General features: G+C 41.3%; 2 protein-coding genes across 2 annotated transcripts; one reads left to right on the top strand and one right to left on the bottom strand.

Annotated features, from left to right (window-relative positions):
- slc16a12b (solute carrier family 16 member 12b) lies at window positions 1-8,960 on the top strand (the record flags this gene model as incomplete). The annotated part of the gene is made up of 6 exons (XM_080834127.1): window positions 1-119; window positions 3,257-3,360; window positions 5,037-5,180; window positions 5,463-6,078; window positions 7,405-7,664; window positions 8,719-8,960. The coding sequence occupies 6 exons, from the start codon at window positions 1-3 to the stop codon at window positions 8,958-8,960; spliced, it is 1,485 nt and encodes a 494-aa protein (XP_080690253.1).
- A 5,051-nt stretch (window positions 8,961-14,011) lies between these two features.
- LOC308362748 (interferon-induced protein with tetratricopeptide repeats 5-like) lies at window positions 14,012-15,472 on the bottom strand (the record flags this gene model as incomplete). Its single annotated transcript, XM_080835475.1, is given in 3 exon segments — window positions 14,012-14,548; window positions 14,552-14,563; window positions 14,567-15,472. Coding segments are annotated over 3 exon segments (1,455 nt in total).
- Between the last annotated feature and the right edge of the window lie 2,031 nt (window positions 15,473-17,503).

The raw sequence follows: 17,503 nt of genomic DNA on the forward strand, positions 1-17,503 counted from the left end.
ATGGCCCAGGAGACAAGGAAACAGAGATCCGTGGACGTGCTGCCACAGGATGGCGGTTGGGGCTGGATGATAGTGGCCGGTTGCTTCATGGTCACCGTCTGCACCCGCGCTGTGACTAGGTGAGTGGGGCCCAGCCTTGGCACATTGAACACGCAGAAGCAGAGGAGTTCATTAAACCTTCGGCACTTGATAACAGCAGATTTATGAGCCGGAATTCGGGTGGTAGTAGACTGGAACACCGTGCTTTCTTGCGACTGGACAGTGATTTGGAGTTTACCTTATGTAAAATTGTGAGATTCACTTTTGCCAAACATCAACTTTTCAAGTTTGTGTGGTGGTTTTAAAACTACTGAACCACATAGTCTTTAAGCCAGGCTGACAGGAGCATGAGGCTGAGACTGACCGAAGCCAAAGGAATATTGAGTATTATAGTGATAATAACTGTGTTAACAGCCTTTTAACTACATATTAATACATTTCAAAGGTCTCATACAGTGTCTGGTGAAAGTATGTCTAACCAGGACAAAAACATATGACTATATTTAGTTGTTGCTTGACCCTAGAGTTACTAAAGAGTTTGACTGCGCTTTACGTTGACAGAGAGTGTCCGACCTTGTCTGGCCACCGTTCAGATCGGGTTACACATGTCAGCCCGTAAACAACTTGTGTTTCCCGAACGTGTTGGATCAGACATGCTTCTTCTCTTTTGAGCATATGGAAAGGTGTCTACTTCTTTTCAACTGTGATTTGTGTAACCTCATTATCTTAATCAATGGCTTTGTGGCAACCAGAGAGTGTGTGTGGTGTCAGCATACGCTTTATCTAAAAGATACCGTAATGTCCTCTGTGAATCATGTAATTTGCTCCTCCGTAACAGCTATGCTGTGAGTTAATTGTGAAGTTATCTGCCAATAACTGCCATAAAAATAACATGGCATAGCTTGAGTGCACTGGAGGAGGTCAAATAGTCACTGAGGGTACCTACCTGGGTACTGCTATGGCAGTTCTTACTGTAGCATTGCTAATCGGAGCCATTTGAGCTCTTTGACATTTGATCCCTTTGTTGTGAGGAAGGAGTAATTTTCACCCTTGAAGGGTGTGAAGGATTCTAAAGCTGCTCTACCCGAAAAAGTTGAGTTATCAGGTTTCAGGCGTTGACCCAACCCCCGGGGTCAGCCACTAGCCTGAAAATCAGGTCGGCTGATCGTTGGACTGTACGAGCCTCAGACCTGGTCTTGCGATCCAGTTTTTTTCTGTAGATAAGCAACCTGTACTGAGTCACCTGCATGCACAAGAGAGGTGAAACTCCAAGACAGAAAGTATCTGTGGCTATACTCTTACCTCAGCTTGTGTATCTTCTTAATACTTTGGGATGTGAGGTTGAGGATATCTTTTCTATGTATGTATGTTTGCTTGTGTGTATATGTGGTGTGTGTGTGCTAGTCCATATGTGTATGTGTTCAGAGGCAAGCATGCTTACCTGTGTGTGTGTGTGTGTGTGTGTGTGTGTGTTTGTGTGTGTGTGTGTGTGTGTGTGTGTGTGTGTGTGTGTGTGTGTGTGTGTGTGTGTGTGTGTGTGTGTGTGTGCGTGTGTGTGCGTGTGTGTGCGTGTGTGTGCGTGTGTGTGTACCTGTATATGTGTGTCTTGTTCTAAGAACATTTCCCTGGAATGCTTGGCCCAGTGCGTGAATGTTGTGACGTGGCTGGGATGTACTCCAGGGAGGCTGGCTGTCCCTCACCACGCAGCAGCTTCCACCGAGCCTGTTTGACCTCAGTGGCCTCCCTGGCCTGGCATTGACGCTCTTGTTTGCACAGGTGCAGAGCCAGCACAGGATAGCCATCTCCCTTCTCAACACTCCCCACCGCCCCCCTCCCCCAACCCCCCCCCCCCAATTCGGACACGTTTCCATCCAGCAGTCAGCGTGGGCCTTCAAACAGACCCAAAAGCTGCTCCCCCTCCCCGCTCCACCCCCCATCCTGTTCTCCAGCTGCCAGTTAGGTAATAGTTTTTCTTAGAACGTCCTGGTAATTACACTGCACTGGGCTAAAGTGTTGCATTGTTCTTGTAGTTCAACAGCTAGAGAAGATGCTAACAACATGAGGCTCAACTACACCAAGGTCAGGGCTACAATACTTAGCAAGAATACATACTGTGGGGGAAAATGTATCTGTTCCATGCTGTAAGTCAGCTTGGGGGAAAGCATCTGCTGAGTGGACAAATTAAGTCAGCTAGTAAACTGTGGCACCAGCAATACCAGTAAAGTCAGATTAATTGTACCCATTAGAATCAGGATATTCATGTGATGATTGTGCCACATAAGCATCATAATGACTGCCGTTGCTCTGCTTTGTAAAAAAAAAAATCCCACGATTATTGATCGACAATGTCATGTAGTAATGCCTTCATATAGTAACTCACAAGTATTTGGCAGGAACATTTATGGCCATTTTGAAAAATGTACCGTGTTTTTCAATATGAAACTGTTTTGAAGCAACTTATAATTACTAGTGCTGTCAAACGATTAAAATATTTAATCGCGATTAATCGCATTTATGTCGTAGTTAACTCAAAATGAATCGCGATTAATCGCTTTTTTTTTATTCTATTTTATATATATTATTCTGTCATTTTGTATATTTTTCAATACTGATTTTATTTCTATGTGGGATGTCTTGTTGGTGATACATTAGCATCTAGTTTGGTGGTTGAAACTGTTGGACAGTGGTGTAGTGATATCTGCCTGTGTCTGTAGCCATTCTTGAGATTGTCAGGGCAACTTTAACGAAAATACCTAAAGAAAATGGCAACCAATGAGAAAAAAAACTAAACATTTAAAAAAAACCTTAGTTGCATTATACCCTGTGCAAATATGGAGTCCATTCCAAGGAATAAATGTCTTATTCGACTCACTAGTACTTTGAAGTTTAATGTTTCAGGAGTGCTAGTATTTAGTGGTCCGTAAGTCGTTCAGCTAAGAAATTATTTGTTGTGTCAATGAATTCACTTATACCAAAGCAGCTCGAAAAAAACAAGCAAAGTATTGTATTGTGTATTCAGTGCCACTGGTAAAAAGGTTAAAAAAAGAAGAAAAAATGCTTTTAGAATTGTCTACAGTCAGGAATTGTGTGCACTCCTGTAGGCCCCAGTGGAAAATGTAAAATATATCATACATTTATATCTTGCTTTTGCATATTTATACATTGTGTAGCAATTGATTGCTCTTTGATTCTCTCTAAATATCTTTGTGTGTTGCAGGTGTGTCTCCATTTTCTTTGTGGAGTTTCAGATGCACTTTGGACATGACTACTCAGGGACTGCTTGGATCCACTCCTTAGTTGACTCCACCACTATGCTGTGCGGTAAGAGGAAGAAAACCATTGTACTTCAGTGATTTTTAAATCCATTGTTTTTCCGTTTTGAAATGATTTTTAAGCAAAAAATGAGCAGGGACTGAGATGTCAGTATGACAAAGGTCAGTGGGTTATCTAGGACTTGCAACCTGTATAGTAGATATGCAAAAAGACAGCTGAACAGTCAGCCAAAAAAGCCCATGTAGGTCTGTGTTTATTGCATTTTTGACAACACACATTCTTTCCTTAAAAGGATAACAATTCAGACTTTGAAGACGTCCAGCATGGTCAGCATGCAGGTGTGATTATACTCTGCAACCACTACTTTTCTTACCCTGATTTTGGGGTCAGTCGGTGCATGATGTTCACATAACAAGTGAGCTTTTGTAGTAAAGTAAATAGCAACAGATATTGCTAGCTAACAACATTATTGTTCACAGATATTTACAGATTTCTTTTTTTTTGTAAATACACATTGATAAGATGTGTCATTTTAAATAGAGTGCAGTTGTGTCTTGATGACTGTTGCAAGTGCCGTTTAGAATGCTTATCATCCTGCAGCTGCCAGAGACCGAGTGTCATCAAAGCATGTTGTTACAATATATTCCTCCTTAAACCCTCCCATTAAGTCATTCTGCTACAGTCTTTTGTCAGCTGATAAACCACAAACATTGACACTGAAGGCAGTACAGCCTAAGGTATAACATTGTGTGTTTAGTTAGATTTATCGAGGAGTAAAGGCAAAGATGTAAATGATGCCTAACAGCGATGGTTGACGTGTATATCGATCAAATGTGTAAACGGTATCATTAAAGCATGTTGTTACAATACATGCCTCCTTAAACCCACCCATTAAGTCACTCTGCTACAGTCTTTTGTCAGCTGATAAACCACAAACATTGACACTGAAGGCAGGTATAACATCATGTGTTTAGTTAGATTTATCGAGGAGTAAATGCAAAGATGTGAATGATGCCTAACAGCGATGGCTGACGTATATATCGATCAAATGTGTAAACTGTATCATATGGATTCATTCAGCTTCATTCTACGGAACCCGGTTTTAGAGCTTTTGGGTTTTTGAATGTGTGTGTTTGCGCGTTTGCGATTGCGCGTGCGTATATGAGCGCTTGTGTGTGTGAGCATTGAATACGACAGGCGAACGAGCTGTGCACAGCTGGAGCCAAGGGTTCCCACTGCTCCGCCTCTATCTCTCACACAGCGCACATCTTGAGAGAACACGTCCGTGTCACCACACAGTGACCTGTGGACAGCCATCCTGTTTGTTGACTTCTCGTCGTTTGGGCTTGCTGATTTTGGAGAGGATTAGAAAGAATGAGGAAAAGAATATATAAATATTTTTGAAACTGTCATGGCTCTTCAAAGACTAGCTGCCGCAATTAACTAACTTGCAGAATAGAATTGTCCACACACCCGCATGGGTGGAATGTGCTGTTTTGGTTCAACCCACAACTACTGGCCTGTCACTCTGTAGCTCAACTGGTAAATCAAGCACAAGGCTGTGGGTCCACTAGGGAACATACTGTGCAAACTGTGAAACTGTGATATTTATTAGTCAACTTTACTATGTGTATGAATGTAACTGTGATATTTCTTTGTCAACTTTACTATGTGTATGAATGTAACTGTGATATTTATTTGTCAACCTTTCTTTCTCATGGAAGCACCTCTTGGCAGCTTCATTGGGAACAGGTACTCATGTCGCGTGGCTGTGATTCTGGGAGGACTCCTGTCATCCACTGGCCTGGTGCTCAGCTCATTCGCCACCAGCCTGGAGTACCTGTACCTTAGCCTGGGGGTCTTGACAGGTGAGTCCTCGGATATGTATGTCCAAATAACGCTGAATTCACCCTCAAGAACATTTGGCATGGACCTGTTTGTGGTTTGGTCCAACAAATATTAATTCATACTTTTATGTAATACATATTTTTAAGTCTTGCTTGCCATGAATCTTACCAAGTTTTGGGGTTTAGTTACAGGGGAGAAAAGGGGCTATCTCGCTATCTCGCTCAGGACTCTTATATATATGCATATGTTGCATGACCAAAACAAAATGAATAACTTTAAATTATTGTGTATTGTCTTTACAGGCATTGGGTTCGCCCTGTCCTACACCCCGGCCATCGCCATGGTGGGAGCCTATTTCTCTGAGAGGAAGGCCTTGGCCTATGGTATCGCCATGTCTGGGAGTGGCATTGGAACGTTTGTCCTGGCGCCTGTTGTGCAGCTCCTGATTGACTACTACTCGTGGCGTGGCGCACTGCTCATTCTGGGGGGCTTTGCCTCCAACCTGTGTGTCTGCGGGGCTCTGCTGCGCCCCATCACCTACAAAGAGGACGAGGTCCGCCCGTTGCCCATGGACTCAGAGTGCGGCTACGATGTCAAAGCTCCGTTGGCAGGACCCACGGAGGAGCCGCTCCAGGCCAAGACGGACAGTGAGCTTTGCTCTTCCTCATCTTCCTCCTCCTCATCCTTCTCTTGCTTCCAGTCCCTACATGAGTACCGCTTCCTGCTCATGCCGGACTTCCTGGTGCTGGCGGGCTCCTTCCTGTTCCTGGCCAGTGGTTGCAGCCTGCCTTTCGTCTACCTGGTGCCATATGCACTGGACGTCGGGGTCAGCCACCACCAGGCTGCCTTCCTCATGTCCATCCTGGGTGTCGTCGACATCTTTGGGAATATCTCTTTTGGATGGCTTACTGACAGGAGGTATGGTGTCTTCATTCCATCTTTTTTTTTTGTGTCTGACAAAATCTAAATATTAAATAATATTATGTATAAGTGTTGATGGATGAGTTTTAGTTAATAGACCATATATCACATGTTGTGCTTGAGCAATGAAGTGAGGACATGTAGAAAAAGAATTTGCCAGAACAGGTCTACTGGTGGCATGAAAATAATAAAGACTAACCCCCAAAGGTTTTAATTCAACAGAAAGTGGCTAATATAATGTAGCTAGCAACCTAGGCAGCTAACTATGTAGTTGTCTCACGTCATCTCATCTCACATCTTGCTGCTACTGACTGATCTAAAATTGCACCAAAGCAAAATGAGAAGGTGCTTGTTTTGAAGGTGTTCTATTATGAATTTATATCTCGGATCTTTAGAACATCTAGGATTAATGTTTGCAAAGTAATGAATTACTAACTTCTACTTACTGCATTGCGCATGGTCTTGATGTTCCGAGAATTGATAACAGACTCAGCCAAATATGTGTAGTAGTGGGCGGGTTCAGGGTGTACGTGTGTGACACTCTGTTTGACCTCACTGACCCAAATTGCCTCTGACTCTAAATCACCAACTGTGCCTTTGCTTACTCAAATGCAGAAAATATGGCAGCCTTCTTCATGCTTGCATCAAGACGTTGATTTTATCATGTCAAGTCATTCGTTTTTACACAGGCTTCATCCTTATTGGGCTCAGAGTGGAAGTGTCCAAGTCCAAGTGCAAATGCAAAGTGTATAGAGCGACATTTGGACACCAAATGTGTCTTCACCTGCTGAATGCGTTTATAATGAATATCTGCGGTGTGGCTGAAAAGAATCTCTCTCTCTCTCACCGACAGTGTAGTCCTAATAGACCAGCTAGTTCTACTAGATTGAAGACTCACTTCAAGTGTTCAGTGTAGGTCTGGAGGAGGTGGTCTATATTATATAAATATGCTCTGAGTAGAGTCTGACTGAGTTCTAACCGGCCTAACTATCTCGGACCCTGTACAGAACACAGGCAGGTTAATCTCTTCCCTTGAAGAGAAAGATTGGCAAAGCCTCAGTTGACCGTTAACAACACAAGTGTTTGTTTGTTTTGCTTCACATGCTATTGACTATTGGTGTCTTTATAAGCATAGGTCAGGTCTTGATTCCAAGTGAAGCTCATCGATTGAGACCTAGTTTTGACAAAATTCTTGACTGCCTTGTCAATATTGTTTGTCGGTGAGTGTTTGTATATTCCAGTTTGTGTGAGCATGTGTGTGTGGTTGGTTGTGTGTTTTATGCTGACTGTGACTGACTTTGATTTCTCATTCATGTCCCACAGGTGGTTGAAGAGGCACCGTAACCTGTGCTACCTCTTCGCCGTGGGCATGGAGGGCCTGTGCTGCCTGTTCATCCCTCTGCTCCGCAGCTTTGCCCTCCTCATACCCTTCTCCGTGCTCTACGGCTACTTCGATGGAGCGTACGTGGCGCTCATTCCCGTGGTGACCTCCGACGTGGTGGGCACACCATACCTTTCGTCGGCCCTGGGGGTCGTCTACTTCCTGCACGCCATTCCTTATCTGCTCAGCCCACCAATCGGAGGTGAGGGTCAACATAGTCGTTAGTCGATCATTGGCACAGCAGATCGCAGGAGGTAGAAGTTCTAAGTTTGCTTTTCCCCTCTTTGACCATCAACAGTAATTTTGTTCTGCAAGGAGGGACTTTGTAGATGAGTAATTGACTGCTGGGAATCCTCAAAAATTATGCTAGTAAATGGTTGACAACTGTCTTCCCCATGGGGGTTGCCCAATCACCAAGCCTGACATCGAAATTAGCCATTTTTCACAGCGACAGAGTTAAAACTAAACCCGCGTCATGCGGTGTGCTAGGGCTTTGTAGTTCAGTGTTAATGTTTAGAGCCAGCTCAGGTCTTTTATTTTGCTCTCTGTTCTTTGTGTGGCACACAGTCTGTGAATGTGAATGTCTGAGAATGTCTCTGTGAATGTGAAACAAACTAAGTGGTTTGGACCTGGCCATACACTAGTCGAGCCAATCATCACGTTGCATCGTAAGGAAGAGGTGTGATTTGATTGGGTGTTGGGCTGAAATATCAACAACCTTTTTCTAGAATAGTGGACTACATCTTTAAGGGTTGGATAATATATATCAGACCTGATGAAGTTGTATAAAATGTATTTGTATGATCTACACAGTACTACAAAAAAAACGAAGTGCTAAGACTTCAGTAAAAATGATCAAAGTGTTCTGCCTTCAAGGCGGCCTTTTCTGAGGTTCCTTATCTTTAAAGCAATCAACCTTCCATCCACAGCCTACATCATACAGAGAGGGAGAGAGAAAGAGAGAAGAAAGAGAATGCACAGATGACCTCAAAAACACAAAACCATCTCTTTCTCACAAACACACACACATTATAGCAAAATAGTTCCTCTCACAGATGCCGCCTTCACTATACTGCTCTCTAGTGGAGAAAAATACACAGTACTCCTTTCAAATACTTTGTTTTGTATTTACATGTTTTTGTTTTCCTCTCTCTCTCTCGATCCCTCACTTATTTTCCCTCCTTCTTTCTTTGACTCTACCCCCCCTCCCTATCTCACTTTACCCCTCCCTCTCCTTCCCTCCATCCTTGTCCCAGGCTGGCTGGTGGACACCACGGGTAACTACACAGCCACCTTCTTCCTCAGTGGTTTCTCACTCATCTCCAGCTCGCTGCTGCTCGCCACGGTCGCTGTCATCCGCCGATGTCACCGGAGGCACCGGGAAATTCACGGAGCCCAGCCCCCGACAGGAGACCCCTGCAGGGAGAGCAAGCAGGCTGACTTTTATGTCACCAAAAACAAGGACCTGATGACCACAAACACATCAGCCAACTCCTAGCAGTGAAGCAAATCTCAAATCGTGTGCTTTTTTTGTATCAAGACAAATCCCAAATGTATTGCTGATGCTGTTGTTGTTTTTGGAATCATGCCAATAGTTTTTATTAAATATAACAAGTACAAAAAAAATCCTAAATAGATTGATGTAGTACATTGAAACTTTTCAAACAAACTATTCTGAATTCACCAAGCCTACTCAGAAAAAGGACTTAACTCTTGAATGAAAAAAAAAGAAAATTTCAAAGAAAGGGTTTTTATATATAAAAGACCCACACTGATGCACATTGCATCAAAGGACATTTGTCTTTGTGTATCATATCACACAAATAATGAATTATCATTCACTTTCGTCAGTGAAATCTACTGTGAAATCTATTATTCACTTATGACAATTGCCACTGTATTAAAAAAACAATGATGTGTTTCTGTTCTGAAATGGGGAAAGCACAGTGTCTTTGCACAGTTATGACTTTGTGCAGCTCAGGGTACAAAAGGAACTCTTTTGCTCACATTTCAGTAGTCATAATCTGTAATTTAGTAATTTCATCATTTTATCAAGAACACAATTATGCACAGTTGTATTCTTTCTTGAAACCAAATGCATAAATACCAAACTTTAGTGTCTTTGTATCTACATAGTATCAACAACTAATATTTCAGACTATGCGGACAGCAATATCTCAATCAACATTTAAATACATTTGCAGTTAATATATCTGGCTACTTAACATCACTACAGCTCTCTCAGCCTGACTTTCAACATTTTCGATTGCATGAATGTACATGGAAATTCATAATAATAATAATTTATTTTATTTTTAACGCACTTTTCATTCAAAAGAATCTCAGAGTGCCTCATGGCTTTATTTCATTCATGGTTCATTCAAAGATGACTTTGTAATTCACATGTTGGGGAGCTTGCAAACAGGACAGTATTTCATAGCAGAAAAGTAAATTACATTTTCAAGTGCATTTTCTATTTGTAATATAAGCTCTTCATATGTTGGTTATTTTTTGAAATTGAAAATTAAAATACTGTAAACATCCATGTGTCTACTCTGACTGCTAAATTGACTGAACCTCTTAGGGCTAGTTCAAAAGATGCCATTCATCCATTTATCCCAGGCAAGTGCTCACATATGAGTGTTCACAGAAGAAAGTTCCCATCAGAGTAACAGTGACCATTAACTGATGTTTTGCTGTATTGGATCCCTTTAGATGATGGCCTTTCTGCACATCAAGTATTTCCCACAGTAGAGTAACTGCACATATTTTCAGTGTTTTTTGTTTTGTTTAGTATTTAATCGCAAGGCATTAGAAAGAGTGATGTGTATAGAAGCCTTATATTGCATATTTAACTTAAAAGGTCGAAACAGTAGCCTACTATGCTCTTAACTTACAAAGAAAGAATGCCATTTTCTTAAAGTTGTAGTCCGAATAAAATCCAGGGCTCACAGAGTCCTGACTGTAGTGGGTAACCTGAGAATGATGTTGACTCCAGTTTGATATTTATTAATAAATTGAATGGAATGGATATAGGGTGTGTTTGTGTGTGTCTGTATGTGTGTTTAGGTCATGTACAGTATATGTATGTGTTTGTGTGTGGTTCTGCAAAGAAACAGAATACAAACTACTTAGCAATAATACTATATGAATCTCTCAATATACAGCTAGTCACAACCTAACATTCACAATAGCATTAATCAACCAGTTTGTCATATAACTAAATTCACACTACTACCTACATTAATCACTTACTATTACACTTATAATTACATTATATCTACTAAACAGCACAAGTTACACTAAACATATCCCTAACTCGCTAAAGAAGATTATATACATTTATAAAGTAACCGCGACCGGCATTAATTAAATATACACCCGCGATCGTACAACGGATTTAAATATCAATGCTCGGTTATCTAAACACATACTGTAAGCAGAATAAACTAGGAATAATAAAGGAACATTATTAATGCTTACAAGTATCTGAACGCACACGATATAAATGATAATATTTAAACGGTAAACTTATGCAAACCAACTGCCTTCACACCAACTCTCCATCCACTGTGACACTGTCCTCCTCTTCCCGCGACTGGGTACCTTAAGTGCAAACATCTTCCTGACTACACTCTGATTGGGTGCACGAGTGTAGCCATGAGTGTGCATGCACTACAGGAATGACCCAACAACAGCGAGAGGGCTGTTCATGTGAATAATCTTAGGGCAGATCATCAGTCCTTTGTAACAATATCTGTTAGATCTGTTTTAATAATCAGATAAATATAAAATATTTGATATATTTTTTTGCAACTGGTGAAAAGCTAGAATTTGACATTAAAAGAAGTGTGATTTGATTTGGTATTGCGCTAAAATATCAACAACCTTTTGCTAGATTAGTGGACTACGTCTTTAAGAGTAGGATAATACACAGCCGCGGAAAAAATTAAGAGACCACTTCAAAATTATCAGTTTCTCTGGTTTTACTATTTATTGGTATGTGTTAAAGTAAAATGTACATTTTAGTTTTATTCTATAACCTACTGGCAACATTCCTACTAAATTTCAAATAAAAATATTGTCATTTAGATAATTTATTTGCAGAAAAATGACAATTGGTCAAAATAGCAAAAAAGATGCAATGTCTTCAGATCTCGAATAATGCAAAGAAAACAAGCTCATATTCATTTTTAAACTACACAATACTAATGCTTTAACTTAGGAAGAGTTCAGAAATCAATATTTGGTGGAATAACCTTGATTTAAAATCACAACTTTCATGTGTCTTGGCATGCTCTCCACCAGTCTTTCACATTGCCGTTGGGTGACTTTATGCTACTCCTGGAGCAAGAATTCAAGCAGCTCGGCTTCTTTTCATGGCTTGTGACCATCCATCTTCCTCTTGATCACATTTCAGAGTTTTTTTTTATGGGATTCAGGTCCCGAAATTGGGCTGGCCATGACCGGGTCCTGATCTGGTGATACTCCATCCACACCTTTACTGGCCTGGCTGTGTGGCATGGAGCATTGCCCTGCTGGAAAAAACACTTCTCAGAGTTGGGGAACATTGTCAGAGCAAAAGGAAGCAAGTTTTTCTTCCGGGACAACGTTGTCCTTTGCCTGGCTGAGGTTTGTAAAAGACCATAAGGATTGAACCAAAGCCGACTGGAGGGTCTCCTAGTTCGTCTTCTCTGATGAGTCCAATTTTCAGCTTTGCCCAACACATGGTCGTCTGATGGTTAGACGGAGACCTGGAGAGGCCTACAAGCCACAGAGTCTTGCACCTACTGTGAAATTGGACTCATCAGAGAAGACGAACTAGGAGACCCTCCAGTCGGCTTTGGTTCAATCCTTATGGTCTTTTACAAACCTCAGCCAGGCAAAGTACAACGTTGTCCCGGAAGAAAAACTTGCTTCCTTTTGCTCTGACAATGTTCCCCAACTCTGAGAAGTGTTTTTTCCAGCAGGGCAATGCTCCATGCCACACAGCCAGGCCAGTAAAGGTGTGGATGGACTATCACCAGATCAGGACCCTGTCATGGCCAGCCCAATTTCGAGACCAGAATCCCATAAAAAAAACTCTGAAATGTGATCAAGAGGAAGATGGATGGTCACAAGCCATGAAAAGAAGCCGAGCTGCTTGAATTCTTGCGCCAGGAGTAGCATAAAGTCACCCAACGGCAATGTGAAAGACTGGTGGAGAGCATGCCAAGACACATGAAAGTTGTGATTTTAAATCAAGGTTATTCCACCAAATATTGATTTCTGAACTCTTCCTAAGTTAAAGCATTAGTATTGTGTAGTTTAAAAATGAATATGAGCTTGTTTTCTTTGCATTATTCGAGATCTGAAGACACTGCATCTTTTTTGCTATTTTGACCAATTGTCATTTTTCTGCAAATAAATGATCTAAATGACAATATTTTTATTTGAAATTTGGTAGGAATGTTGCCAGTAGGTTATAGAATAAAACAAAAATGTACATTTTACTTTAACACATACCAATAAATAGTAAAACCAGAGAAACTGATAATTTTGAAGTGGTCTCTTAATTTTTTCCGCGGCTGTATATCAGACCTGAAGTTGATGATGGAGATGAAGTTGAGTAGAATGTATTTGTATTATCTACACGGTACTACAAAATAAGACTTCAGTAAAAATTGTCAAAGTGTTTTGCCTTCAAGGCGGCTTTTTTCTGATGTCCCTTATCATTAAAACAACCAACCTTCCATCCACCACCCACACCATACAGAGAGAGAGAGAGAGAGAGAGAGAGAGAGAGAGAGAGAGAGAAGAGAGAAGAAAGACGATGCGCAGATGACTTCAAAAACACAGAGAACATCTCTTTCTCTCTCACATACACACAAACACACACACATGGCAAATTATTACCGTTCACAGATGCAGCCTTCACTCTACTGCTCTCTGGTGGAGAAAAATACACAGTTCTCCTCCAAAAATATTGTTGAGTATTTATTCTTCCTCCTTCTTTCGTTGACTCTACCTCCCCCTCTCTCTCTTTCACGTCTGTCCTCCTTCTGTCTTCTTCTGTCCATCCTCCTCCCAGGTTGGCTAGTGGACACCACCTGTACCTACACAACCACCTTCTTCCTCAGTGGCTTCTCTCATTTGACAAAATCTAAATATTTTAGAGTTTGGTAAAAGATAGACACACACTGAAACTCAAAAACAATTACATATGAACAACTATTCAAATACTTTTGCTCCCACAAACAAGTTTGTTTCAGTTACAATAAGGTTACACAGATTTACCTAATGACGGACAGAAACATAATGTAGTAAAGTGCTTTAAATGTAAAAGTATACAGAGCATTATTGGGGAAATACATGACTTCATGATGATCAATATTTTGTTGTTTTTTAGGGTTTGCTGCTACATATAACAGTATGTTCCAACTCCCCACCAGATGCATTCTACCACAATGACTGCTGTCAGATCAACCAAGTTTTATATAAGCTGAGGCGAGATATCCGTGCATGTGAAATGCTGTGGTTGTAGTTATTCGCTTTGACATGGAGGAAGAATTACTGCAATGACAACCGAAGGTCACACAGGGCACTGAGATACTCATCATTGTTAAAATCAAACTGCTGAGCTTTCTCATAGCACTCCAATGCCTGCCGCCTCTCTCCCTCCGCCTTGTGGACGAATCCCAGGATCCCAAAGGCTTCTCCGTCTCTGGGGTCCCTTTCAAGGTGTTTCTCAGCCAGCTTCTTCAGGGATCTGGCACTCTGCTTCCCATCGGTTGTGTCCTGCCCAAGTGTCAAACACTCCTTGTAGTGCTTGACAGCCAGTGTTTCAGACTTTTTGTGGTACTGCTGGAACTCACCATAGTAAAAGTGTATTGGTTGCAATTTCTCGTGGATCTCCTTCGCCACTTTAAATGTGGTCTGGAACATGTCCTCAGCCCGAGCAATATCATAATCCTCCGCATAGTGCAGAGCTAGCTCGGCCATGGCAATAATGAAGTTAGACTTCAGGGTCGTGGCCAGTTGAAGATGATAGATGCACTGACGGATGAGCTGTGTGATCTCACGTCCTTTGCCCCTGGCGCCGCCTTGTCAGAAAAGGTTGATCTACTTCCTCTTGCACAGAGCCAGTTGATGGTGAAGGAAGGCAGAATTATTGTTGCGCTCCACGGCCCTCTTGAGCAGTGCAATGGACCAGTCCACAGAGCCACCTTGGCGGAAATATTTCCCGACGTAGCGAATCACGTGTGGGTTGCTTGGATCCATCTCAAAAGCCTCATCGACCAGCCTCTCGGCCTCGTGATGTTGCTTGAACAGAGCCAACCTCAGGCCAAGCAACACCATTAGAACGGCATCCTCTGGGTTTTTCTCTATGGCTCGTCTGAGTTGATTTACTGTCAGCGAGTCTTCCACTTTTGGCGGCTCGACTTCTGTGCGATAGAGAGCAATGGCGTAGCCGGCGTTCCACTCACTGTCGTCTGGCTCCAGCTCCAAGGCTCTTTTGAAGCACTCCTTCGCTTTCTCATAATACTTGTAGTTGAATTTAAGGAAGGTCCAGCCCTTCTCACCGTAAACCTCTGGTTGAAGCACGGTTGGGGACCCAGTGGGGAACTTCTCCTTTATCCCTACAAGCTTCTCCAAGAAGATCTTGCACTGGGAGTATGATCCCCGGTAGTAGTGTTGCCAGGCAAGGTTGCCATATGTGACAGTAAGAAATCTCTCACAATCCTCACCATGTTCCTTTGCAAGCTTTTCCGATTTCAGCAGGTTTGCGAGGGCATCATCTAGGAATCCTTGCAGGTACCTGACATAGCCCAAAAAACAATATGATCGGGCTGCCCCAACTTTCTTGCCCAGGTCCAGCTCTATTTGGTCCTCCAGCCTGCTTTGCAGATCTGACAGGTCTACGATTTCTTTGGTCAGAGCCCAGGTGAAGTGACACTCCAGCTGCAGTAGCTTGGTTTTCAAAGCTCTGCCATCAGAAGGGCTGAAAAGAGATAAGGCATCAGTGCTCATTAGAAATAGGCCTACAGAAAAAGACTGAAAAATTACAAGCAAATGTATAGAAATGAAAAGAGAAATTCCTAACGAAAAGAGAAATTTTTAATGGAAAGAGAAATTCCTCCTGTCAGCTTTAAAAGACCCAATTTTAAAGATCAAAATACCAAGTGTAAATAAAAGTAAATGTTGCTGGTTAAAGAAACCAGTCTGATTTGGTGTAATAACTGTAGCAAGTCTGCTCAGGTTCATCTCTAACTATTTACTAGTTCATCATGTCTAACATGATTCATTAGTTAGCAGTGGACTGTCTGCTTCATGGAAACTTTTCAGTGGACCATATAAAGGTAAGAGATTGTCATTACTTTTGGCTGTGTTTAGTTTGGTCACTGGCAAAATGTGCGTCGCAAGCTACTTGCAGGTAAATGTGTTGAACACATGCAGCTGTTTTTTATTGATAGGCGTAGATGTTTTGGATAATTATTTTTTTTTAATTATTATTTATGCGCTTATTTGGGGACACTGGGGACAGTGTACATTGATAAACATTTCCCAGAAAATGTAAATGCACCGGAATTAGCTAGGTTAACTAGTTTTCATCCGTTGTCCCTTGGCATGGCAGGATAGAGAGATATGGAAATTAAAGAAAGAATAATATATAATATAATAAATAAAGAATAATAAAAAAACATTTTATAATTAAAAGAAATAATAATAATAAAAAAGATAAGCAACAGTTTGACAAAACAGTGCAGTTAAGAAAACAAATTGTAAAAACCAGAGAGACATACATGGTAAACAACACTGTGACAAAACAGTGCAGTTAAGATAACAAATTGTAAAAACCAGACAGACAAGGTGTTTGGCATAAAAAGAAGTTACAGTGTAAGTAATGCAGTGGCCTAATTATGGTTGCAGGTTTGGTTATTTTTTTATCCATTTCTTTAGTTTGTTTTTAAACACTGAAATACTGGCGCACTACCTCACATCAGTAGGGAGGGTATTCCAGTAATTAGAGGCGCGTACTGAGAAGACTGTCTGTCCAAACGTATGTCTATACTGTATATAAACCACACTGTGACAAAACAGTGCAGTTAAGATAACAAATTGTAAAAACCAGACAGACAAGGTGTTTGGCATAAAAAGAAGTTACAGTGTAAGTAATGCAGTGGCCTAATTATGGTTGCAGGTTTGGTTATTTTTTTATCCATTTCTTTAGTTTGTTTTTAAACACTGAAATACTGGCGCACTCCCTCACATCAGTAGGGAGGGTATTCCAGTAATTAGAGGCGCGTACTGAGAAGACTGTCTGTCCAAACGTATGTCTATACTGTATATAACACAGTCTCCACTGGTGACTGCCCTAGTTGCCAAGCCATTGCCATCCTTCAGCTTTATAAACTCATTTAATGGTGGAGGTGCCAGCCCATGTAATATTCTAAAAACTGTAAGAAACTGTCAAATTTGAAGAAGTTATACTTTGTTGATTACCATCGTGAAATTAGTCTCCGCTGTGTGAGCAAGATGTTTCAGTGTTATAATAAAACAGGCAAGATGTCTCGTCTTCTTTGCTTGAAGAACTATTTTTTCTTAGCGGAAATCACGAAACGGCTACAAAATTTTAAAAAGAGGTATTTTGGAGGAATGTCTTCTATTGTTTTGGCAAATAACAATAAGTTGGATAATGTATTGTCTGGCCCGTCGGGTTCCTTTTCATCCCGTCTTGATTTATTTTTCGAAAATGACCGCTGGACAAGCATTATCCCTTACAACGTTCTCAAACCGACCTTTCATTAATTCAGAGTAGCCTAGCCTATAGCCTAGATGTTGTATCAGATAGCAGTACAGACTGAAATCTACGTTTTAATCTGTTCAACAAACAATCTGCGCAAAACAAAGCTCATCAAAATGAATTTAAAGATCTAAGAGGTGACGGCCAGACTTGACAAGTATTGAATAGCCTACTCACTTCATTCTGGAACTATAGCCGGCTTAAACTGTCTCAGTGTTGTTTCGAAGGGAAAGCCTTCAGATACTCCAGAAACATAA

The sequence above is a fragment of the Sprattus sprattus genome (assembly GCF_963457725.1).
Source record: "Sprattus sprattus genome assembly, chromosome: 3".
NCBI classification, from domain to species: domain Eukaryota; kingdom Metazoa; phylum Chordata; class Actinopteri; order Clupeiformes; family Clupeidae; genus Sprattus; species Sprattus sprattus.